At 40.5% G+C, this 10627-nt stretch overlaps 1 protein-coding gene across 1 annotated transcript; it reads right to left on the bottom strand.

Annotated features, from left to right (window-relative positions):
* Positions 1 to 945: 945 nt before the first annotated feature.
* LOC120438538 lies at positions 946 to 10627 on the bottom strand. Its single transcript, XM_039608912.1, has 8 exons — positions 10483 to 10627; positions 9330 to 9701; positions 9131 to 9238; positions 7346 to 7672; positions 5126 to 5458; positions 2109 to 2435; positions 1632 to 1967; positions 946 to 1304 (listed from the first exon to the last, which is right to left on the bottom strand). The coding sequence occupies exons 1-8, from the start codon at positions 10517 to 10519 to the stop codon at positions 1213 to 1215; spliced, it is 1932 nt and encodes a 643-aa protein (XP_039464846.1). The 5' UTR covers positions 10520 to 10627; the 3' UTR covers positions 946 to 1212.

The raw sequence follows: 10627 nt of genomic DNA, 5'->3' as shown, positions 1-10627 counted from the left end.
GTCTACAAAAGAGACAAAAAATGTTCCCACAGTCACTTGTTTTTAACCTTTTCACTGGTTAAATAGAAATAATAAAAACACAAATAAATAAATGTCGTAAGGCAGTGATTCTCAAACTTCTCACAGTGAGTACCACCTCATAAAATATATAGCTCCTGTAGTACCACCCTTATGACCGATATTAAAGTACAGTAGTATAGGCCTATTTACAGTGTTGGGAAGGTTAATTTTAAACTGTATTCCACTTCAGATTACACAATACATGCCCTCGTATTGTTTTGGAGGAAAACAACTGTACTGCATTAAAACATTTGCAGCAGGTGGGACTTCCAATCTTTAAGTAATGACCTGATAAACCCTGCTTCTGGGTCCAAACTACTCTGCATTTATCAACGCTGTTGTGTTTTTAACATGTTTTAATTAGTGTTCCCAGTGTTAACGCATTAACCACAATTAACCCATCTGGAGCGCACAGTGATTAAAAATCCCTGAAATGCTTCTGTCAACGTATTTCAGGATGTTTGTCCATTCTGCCCTCGAGATGGGTTAAAGGGGTTAAAGATTTTAATCACATTAATCCTGGTTAACGCACATGTTAACACTGTCAGGACTAGTTTTAATGCTTTGTATCTTGTTCTATTTAATCTCATGAAAAGCACCTAAAAACAGTCAGTGATCACTGTCGGCCTCTCTCGGTTTTTATCACCACTGTTCACTTTAAAGCACAGTTTTTAAACCCTTACGATGTAACTACAGCCCAGCCCATGCAGCAGTATATTAATGACTAACTTCGTATTGTGGACGGATGATCTCAGTTGTTCTCCTGACTGAAGTTTGGTCCATTTACAGCATCCTGCCATGCGATTGCATTTGTCCCTAACCTTCAGGAACCCTCACCTTAACTTTTATTGAGTGGAAAAAAGTTCATTCATCCTCCATCTTCACTGTGTTTATGTTATGCTAACATAGCTGTGTTGCTCGCCACCGCATAGCACATTATTATATTTTCTCAGTAAGAACATGCTATATTTTTTAATCTTAAAAAAAACTTTGGAGGCTTCCCTTGTACTACTAGAGGACGCCCACGTACCACCAGTAGTAAGCGTACCACAGTTTGAGAATCACTTTCCTACTGTGTCCTTGTGATAAGCTGAAAGAGGAGGCTTATCCATGTTTATGATCAAACAGCTGATTCTAAACTAAGCCTTCAGATCAAACTGATTGATCAGCCATCAGAGGAGTCGGATCAATGGAGCTGCTTCTGTTCCTGATGTCCCCTGTTTGATCCTGGACCTGAACTCTCCCTGCGGAGGAGACACAAGACAGTCAGACACACACACACACATACACTTGTTTTCATATCTTAGTGGAGCCATCTACTTGACATAATGTTTTCCCTAGCCGCTTACTCTAACCATCTAAAATGAATGACTAAATCTAACCATAACCTAACTGTAACCTTGCCCACATTTTGAGCCCCAAAAATGCCTTCAAACTCATGGGGTGTTCCCAAAAGAGACTGTTGGTCCCCACAAGTATAGTAACATTCAAGTTTTCTGTGCTTATAAACATGTCTAACCATGTACATACTCACACACACAGGAGACAAAGAAACATATTTTCACACTGACCTTTGACCTTTAGTAATACTGTAGTCTCTCTTGAGATGTTTCTATTTTTACTGTAGATTATACATTCATATTCTCCACTGTCTCTCTCTGTGGGCTGTTTCAGGGTCAGACTGAGGTCTCCAGTTCTCAGCAGGTCTTCATTCATCTTCGTTCGGTCTCTGTAAAACTGGTCCTGTTCGTAAGGCCGTTCAGAGCCGTTGTTATACACATGAACCAACATTGATGGTTCAGGTTCAATGCGTCTCCACGCTATTTCAGCATCTTCAGGCAGGTTTTCTGTGGTTCTGAAGGGCAGCCGGACAAATTCGGCCCCCTCCTCCACCTCCACCGGACAGTCTGAAGGAAAACCACATCATGAGCTGCACAGACAGAAGTGAATCTACAAAGCAGATTTTCAGTTGGTTGATGATAATGGTTGAATAATGATTTTCAACCACACAAACAGAAATATTTTCTGACATGCACACTCATACTGACTCGTCACTATCAGCAGCACCGTTTTCTTCCTCTTGATCCTCTTGTCCTTGACACTGCAGATGTATTTTCCCGTGTCTCTGTCTGAGGGTTTCTTCAGGGTCAGACTGAGGTCTCCAGTCATCTGTGAGTCTGCTTCCATCCTCGTTCGTTCTCTGTAGACCTGGTGCTGTTTGTCTCGCTGGTCAGAGCCCTGCTCATATTTGTGGACCGTAATTGGTGGTTCAGGTTCATATCGCCACCACTCCACTTCAGCACTGGACAGGTTACCTTTGGTTTTGAAGGGCAGCTGGACAGACTTCACCCCCTCCTCCACCTCCACCCGACACACTGAAAGAACAAGGTCACTTTACTGAACCTTACAATATAAAGCTCATTGAAGTGACTGTAGTAAATTGACACTACAAACAAAATGTAATTTAAAATATACAGTTGGTAATAATCAGGGGCAAGATTTGTCTACTCACACTACATATTTTATAAAGTCAACTCTGTTGTCTTAAATGTTCTTAAATGTTGAGCATCTGCCCCTTTCCTGATGGATGTCCCAAGTGCCTTTTTGTTTTTCTATAAACTATGACAACTATGGACAAGACTTTGTGCAGGAGCATGAAAGAACTATGAAACACATGAATTAGCAACATGAACATGACCTGCACAGAATCCTGAAACTACTGAACCTGATATGACATGAGGGATGAAACACATATAACCTGTCAATGACTGAACGGAAATACACAGACTAAATACACACAGGGGGTGATCAGGGGAAGTGGGAACACACGGAGACACAGCTGACACAAATGGACGTCATGACACCACAGGGAAAGTGAAACTAAAACAATGAACATAGAACACAAGACCTCTACAAAACAAAACAGGAAGGCTTAACAACATGAAACCACACAGAGAGGAAATACATGAGACAGAAGACCAGACCAGACTTACACCAGGGGACATGAAGTGACTCATAAGTAAGGAGACACGAAAAGGTCCTAAACTAGACTACAACTCAAGGCAATTAATAAAAATACTAAGACTTAACTTTATCTCATAAATAATCCCAAAATACAAAATAACTCAAGTAAACCCGAAACTTAAAGAATAGCACAAGACTTAAACACAAGATAAACATAAGAAAACAATAAAAAATAACACAAAATGCTGGGTCAGAGACCCAACCCTGACACTTACATTTCACTAAAAACTAATGTGCATATTCACATAATTAAAAAATGCTGTATTTTAAAGAAAATACATTAAGAAGCAGATTATATTAGATTTATATTTCAAATATGACAAAATGATGATTTGCATTTAAAATGCATAATTATTCTCTATAGTTTAAACATTTAATAAATTCTGCCTGCACAGAGTGGACAGTCAAACAATTTGAATCCTTATAAATATATTATTTTATATTTATTACTTAATTTCTTTATTCTCATTCCTTTATTAAGGATTCTGGATCAGCACCAACAACAAACCTGTGGCCATAGTATTTACAGTTTTCTGGAGAAGGTATAACATATTACTGTATGTGTGTGGGCGTATTCTATGTGTATAGAGTTTTTGGTTACATTCTTACCCTACCATGACCCCTTTCTTTTGCTCTACTAATATTGTAATAGTTAATAGAAACCAGTGTTCCATTTTTAGTTTATTCCCACATTTTTTAGATCTGTTGCCTTATGGTTCCAGGTGTGTGTCACCAATCTTTGCATTTTGTTATTATCTCATAACACTTGTTTAAATAAGCTTCCATTGGTCCTATGTACTTTTTAATGTCTACAGTCTCAGATCAACACAGCCCTGCCCTCCAGCACTATCAGTAGCAGGAGCAGCAGCAACACCAACATTGTACCCATCAGGTAAAGCATAGGCTACCTTCAGGCTGTAGAAAAATCTCTCCTGAATCTAACATGCAATGGTATTTGGTGTAGTGAGTGCTTGTGACAGGAGAACAGCTGAAAGCAGCTGAAACCCATGTTGTGAACCAAATATCTGACTCTGGAGTTAAAAATAAAACAGGTTGGGATCCTTAGAGAATCTGTCAGTCTTTCTTGATAAGCAAAGCTGTTATTTGGTTTCTTACCTTTTACCTGAACCTTTATTTGTTTCTTCATGGGGATGTTTCCCTCCCACTCAAATCATGCCAGAGGCTTTTATTTTGAAGTTAGGATCAAGAGAAATAAACAATAAACAATTGCAACACATTTAGATGAGCTTGCAAAGTCTCTCGACAGATATTTTCCTACAAGAGATTCATATCCAGCATGGGTGAGACAGCCGTTCACGTTTGCTGTTGAGACAGCAGATGTCAATGATGAATACCTTGACGAAATCATTGAAGTTCAGCAGAGCCAGGTTCAACAGCAACTCTTCAGAACAACAACGATCTCAACGTTTTGGTGTCGACAAATGGACAAATATGCAGTTATTGCTAAGAAAACCCTGGATTTTTTAATACCATTTGTTACAACATATCTTTGCGAGCAATCCTTTTTGAGGATGCTGGACATAAAAACGAAGAAAAGGAACAGACTTTGCTGTGAAAATGACATGAGAGTGGCATTTGCCAAGGTGAAGCCACGCATATCTGAACTGGTCTCTCAAAGGCAACAGCAGAAACACTGATTTGCAGGTATGTAATTTGTTGTAAGTTCATGCATTGTGTTGGTTTTGTTCTTTGAACAAGGTGATGTTCATGCACGGCTCATTTTGTACACCAGTAAAAAACATATCTATGTCTTGAATATGAAAAAAAATCATATTTTATTTTTCACTAAAGTGGGGTTCGGTGAATGCGCATATGAAACTGGTGGGTTTGGTACCTCCAGCAAGGTTAAGAACCAATGATTTAAACACACAGTTGTGCCGCCTGACATTCTTGGTTTTTAGTCAAAACATCAAAGAATTTATTTTATTTGAATGAACTGAAAATAGATTCAAATTAAAGGCTTTTAGAGATTAAACTCCTACATGACCTCTGACCTTCGACCTGTATCTACAGCACTGACCTCTGACTTTCAGCTCCACTTGTTTCTTCAGCAGGATGTTTCCCTCCCTGCTGTAGACGGTGCAGGTGTAGGTGTAGTGATCCCAATCTGTGGGGTATTTCAGGGTCAGACTGAGGTCTCCAGTTTTCAGCAGGTCTTTATTCATCTTCGTTCGGTCTTTGTAAAACTGGTCCTGTTCTTTAAACTGGTCAGAGCCGTTCTCATACACGTGGACCTTCCTGGTTCGGATGTAAATACAAGTCCACTCCACTTTAGCATCTTCAGGCAGGCGAAGTCTGGTTTTGCAGGGCAGCTGGACAGACTCCACCCCATCCTTCACCTCTACACAGGGGACTGAGAGGACAACAAAGCACAATGAGTTGTACAGCCAGTGCAGCAGCATGAAGTTAAACATTTTCAGTGAAAACATGTTTGACCAATTCGACTCTGAAATATGTTCCTTTGCTCCACATTACAGAGTACAGTGTACAGTACAGTGGTGTCTGTCCAATCAGCAGCAGAGCTGACTCTTTACCAGAATTTTTTGTGTCAAATGTACAGAAGCAAATCCTTTGTTTGTTTCTGAAGAGTAAAGTTTTTATTTTCATCTTTCAAGGTTATTTCTTAGAATCTTTCAAAGAAACTGTAGAAGTTACTAGACTATGATTCAACTACACAGTCAGCTGGTCACTTGATCTGCTCTCTGAATGCTCAACTTGAGCTCAAAATGAACTTAAAGAAACGTCTGTTGTGGTTGTTAGGTCTGCACTCGCAGGCCTCTCTAGCTCAGAGACTTATCCCGATGAACAAAGCAAGACAATCAGAGCTCGATCGGTTTTTACTTGCGCAACAGTCGTAATCTCAGAGCTGCAAGCTCTGCACCCAAATTCAGTCAACTTCAACTCCAGCCTCTCCTCGCAGCCTTTTATTAAATGAATACAGTTACACAACCCCCTATTGTAAAACCCGTATGATGTGTTGTAAGAGCTAAGGCACTATGTGAGTAAATGCTCGTGCGAGTATGTAAGTGAATGTGTGTGTGTACGTGTCTGTGCGTGTGTGTCTGTATATGTGACTTCCTGTTGACCATAATATCCTATTAGAGCGATTAGAACATGCTGTAGGTATTACAGGTACTGTGCTGCAGTGGTTTGTATCATATCTATCTAATAGACTAAAGAAAAAAAGCTTTGTAACCCTACTATCCCTACTAGTGAAGACTGTAATTTCTACAACACTGCTTTCCTCCCCGAGGTCCGCAAAGCCGTTTAAAAGCCCCTTTGAGGTCCCTGTGTAATCACATAAACCTTTGATAAAAAATCAACTGAACTCAGACATGCACAGAACATTTTTCCTTCATTGTGTGGTTGAACTTAGAGCAGCTGTAGGGTTTGTTTCTATTGGTTGCTGAAGGCACATCACAGCACACAGCGGTCAAACTTTGACCCCTACATGTGCATGTACTCCTCACTTGTGCACTTTAGCTGCACTTTGCTTGGCGCAGTGGGAAAACTGATGGTAGAAAGACAAACAAGCAGCAACAGAAGCCAGCTGCAGCAAAAACCTTCAGGCTGTAGCACAAACACTAAAAGCAATCAATATTTTTAAATTTGTGCTAGCTTGTCCAGTGACTTTAGAGCCTTAGAAAACTGTTGCCTGTTTACAAAAATGGCTGTTATTCCTAACCAATTAAATGCTACATTTCTGTCAAACCTCTTGAATTAACCTCCAGAGTCCCAGTGTCTTTTGATTTCTGCTTGCTTTATGGGTTTATGGGTTTGGCCTGTGTGAGTGAATAAAGGCTGGTGAGTATAAAAACTGATCTTTGTAGTAGCAGAGGTATTTCTCTAATATGAGGACAGGGGCTAGATTCTACAAAGTTCAATAAAGTCAGCATTTCTTATCAAAGTATAAATCCGTATTAATTAGCATAAAGTCAAAGGTGCAGAAAATGTAAAGTTCCCATATGAGGATGCAGGATCTGGGTCGCAGATCTGGTGGATAAAGTTGAAGGTGTGTACTTCAATAACATCTTGATTGTTTCATTTAAAATCACCTTTCCTGGTTTACAGACAAAGTGTCCAAAAACGTAGGGACCTCCTGCATCTGCAGCTCACTCATAACATCCTGTTCACCATAGTAACCACAGTCACATTATCAATGACAGGCTCTTGTTAGCAAACTTCACCATTTCTATCAATCCTATACTGTAAACCTTTGACCTGTATCTGCAGCTCTGACCTTTGACTTTCAGCTTCACATTTTTCTTCAGGATGTTTTCCTCCCTGGTGCTGACGGTGCAGGTGTACGTGTCCGTGTCTTTGTCTGTGGGGTATTTCAGAGTCAGACTGAGGTTGGCAACTGTCAGCCGGTTTCTCTTCATCTTGGTTCGGTTTGTGTATAACCAGTGTTGTTGTGGTTGAGGCTGGTCAGAGTCACTTTGCTGCACATGGGCTGTCCTGTTAAGGCTGTCAGTCCACATCACTGTAGTGTCTTCAGGCAGGTGAACTGTGGTTATAAAGGGAAGTTGAACAGACTCCACCCCTGAATCCACCTTCACCTGCGGGACTGAGAGGACAACAAACATCATCATCAGCTGCACAGGAAGTCTTTAACACTTGGAGCAGGTAGTGACTTAAATAGTTACTGTTTATTTTCAGTGTTGTTCCTGAAAATATTTGTATTGTTTTTCTGATTACAGCCTGTTGTTTTAGGCTGGAATTATATTTTTCTCTTCTCTGTGGGGTTTTATTCCGCTTGTACTGGTGTAACTGTAATCGTAGGTGAAGCTCATTGGACTTTATATGATACGTGTTCCCTGTATCATTCATCCTAGGGACCGAAGTGACCCAGTACTACACAAACGTCGCTCGTGTATATCTTGCCAACAAAATGGGAAATCAGTGGAGCGATTTATTGAAATATGTTTATATATTTAACTGAGCTCTAATAACAAGTCAGATGCCTTCACTCCTTTTGAGGATGCAGTGTCCATGTTGCCCCAATAATCCTAAAATTTAATCCATCTGACCACAGAACAGTTTTCGACTTATTTAATGACATTTGCCTTTACTGTCTAAGGACAGCGCAGCGAGAACTCTCTGCTTATGAGAAGAAGAAAAAAAAAAAACAGGGGAAGTTTTAGCAGTGAGAGAGAGAGAGAGGCAGAGAGAGAGAGGGAGAGAGACTGAGAGAGAGAGAGGGAGAGAGAGAGAGAGCAGAAAAAGAGAGAGAGATGTGAGATTTGTGACGTTTAGCGTGTTTGGAGTGTGTAGTTAATGTGTTGTCTTGTGTAGTTAGTGTGTAGTGTTGTGGATAGTTTTGTGTTGTGTGTCAGAACAATGAGGCGACTGCTGTCTCCAGGTAGAAACAGGAGTGATACACCTGCTGCTGTCAGACCTGCAGGTATCAGGCTGGACAGAAATGATTTTTTGGAGTGGCACAAATAATTTGTGTGGCATCTTATTGAAGAACAGCTGATTGTTCTGTAAAATGAAAATGAAAACATGACTGTAAATTCAGACATGTGAGGTTGTGCTGAAAAGAATGAAACCAAACAAGGCAAAGTAAATAGTTTTTAAAGGTAAAATGTGGAGGGAAAATCAAATTGATCAAATTCCTGATTCTCTGAACGCTTTCATGAAGTTATGTGCTGTAAATGATGAGATATTTACAGTTTTCAGAACTCCGTCCTGAGGAACATTATTTTGTAATTGTTTTTGCAAACTCTGAACATCTTTACTTCGGGTAACTCTGCCTCTCTTAATGCTCAGCAATGTTATTGACCTGTTGCCAATTAGCCTAATTCAGTTAAATGTTAGTTAAATAATTATACAGATGTGTCATTTTTTGCTTTTTGTTGCTGCAACTTTTTGGAAAATTGTTACTGCCATCGAATTCAAAACTTTATTAAAATTGTACATTTTCTCAGGTTGCTGGTTCCCTTAAGAACATGGCTAAGATCACTAACCACCATCATTTAAAAATGGAAATGTGACCACATCACACATGTGACAAATCACTTACCTTTCACAAAATAGTGTCTGAAGTACATGCCTCCACCCACAATTAAGAATGCAGCCAGATTCAAGAAAACCAGGAGAACTGTGACCCTGCTGCGATCTAACAACACAACTGTGAACAAAAACAGGAAAATTGCGTGATGTTAAAATAATGCTGCAGAATCTCTAACGCTGCACATGATTTTTCATTCGTTTGCACTGACCTCCACCTGTGGCCCTCTGGACCTGCAGCTGCACTGTTGTCTCACCCTGTTCATGTCCAGACTTGCGGGCGGTGCAGGTGTAGTTGCCACTATCAGACAGTTGAAGATTTTTCAGAGTGAGGCTGAGGTTTCCAGTTTCCAGAGCATCAGTATTCATGTATGTTCGCCCGCTGTAATGCTGGTTTTGGTTCTGAAGGTTATCGCCTTCCTGTTCACGCAGGTGAACTGTGGGTGGATTGAGGTCGGACCGGCTCCACACAACTGCGCATTCTGCCACATTAAAACTGAGAAACCTACATGGCAGCAGGACAAACTCTGCTCCCTCCTGCACCTTCACACTTGAGGCATGCTGGGAAACTGTGGAGTTTAAACCTGAAATCATTCCCACACTTTATTATGACAGCAGGAAACCACAGATACCACAGACACAATACAGCAGTTCCAGTGATGCACACGGCTGATTTCATGAAATCATATTGATTCAGTGGGTTTTTTTTTATTTGTTTAGATAATAAGGACATTATTCCTGAGACATGACCAAAGTGGCTGCTGTTTCATAACTGTCACAAAACCTGTGAGACCAGTTACACTGCCATGGTGGCTAGATGAAACCAGCCAAGTGCATCAGCTTAGAGTGACTCGAGCTGATAATAGAACAGATAGAGACCACATCAGGCCGCATTTTTGTCTCACTGCTTCAGTGAGAGAAGACATTTAAGATAAAGTAACACTGACTCAGATAATGTCAGTATGTTTACAATGGCATACTGTAGGATGTTGTCCCTCTCTGTCAGCCATATAAAGTGTGTCCTGAACTGTTTTACTGAACTTGAACAGCAGAGGGCTCTGTAACAGCAGCAACTTCTCCACAAGGTTCAAGTGACACATACAACATACCACCTGGATTTGTGTAGCAATAAGCCCACAAAGGTGCCCTTTCATCAGGATGGAGGGCAGTATCTTCATCCTGTTAGGCTTAGAAGAACCCAGTGGGACCAAGGTGAAGTATCAACTGCGACAGCATGTGGCAGTTGAGACCTCGCCTTGTTTATGAATGCACACAAACCTGTCTGACTGTGTGTGTCTCTGTGTGTCTCTGCAAGTGTGATATTAATGGAGCTTGGATCGTGAGAACAGAGGCAGATTTTCTTACCGTGCAGGAGAATCACAAACACCAACAGGGTCTTCATCTTTCTGTAAAAACAGCAAATAGCTAAAAAAAAATTCCTTCAGTCTTCTTCTGCCTGAGGAAATCAGCAGTAAATCCACAGACATAATCCACCTGCTCCCCACCTTAC

Source organism: Oreochromis aureus, linkage group 3, assembly GCF_013358895.1.
Source record: "Oreochromis aureus strain Israel breed Guangdong linkage group 3, ZZ_aureus, whole genome shotgun sequence".
NCBI lineage: Eukaryota > Metazoa > Chordata > Actinopteri > Cichliformes > Cichlidae > Oreochromis > Oreochromis aureus.
Note: the sequence above shows the minus strand (reverse complement) of the source record. Positions and strands in the feature narration are given on the sequence as shown.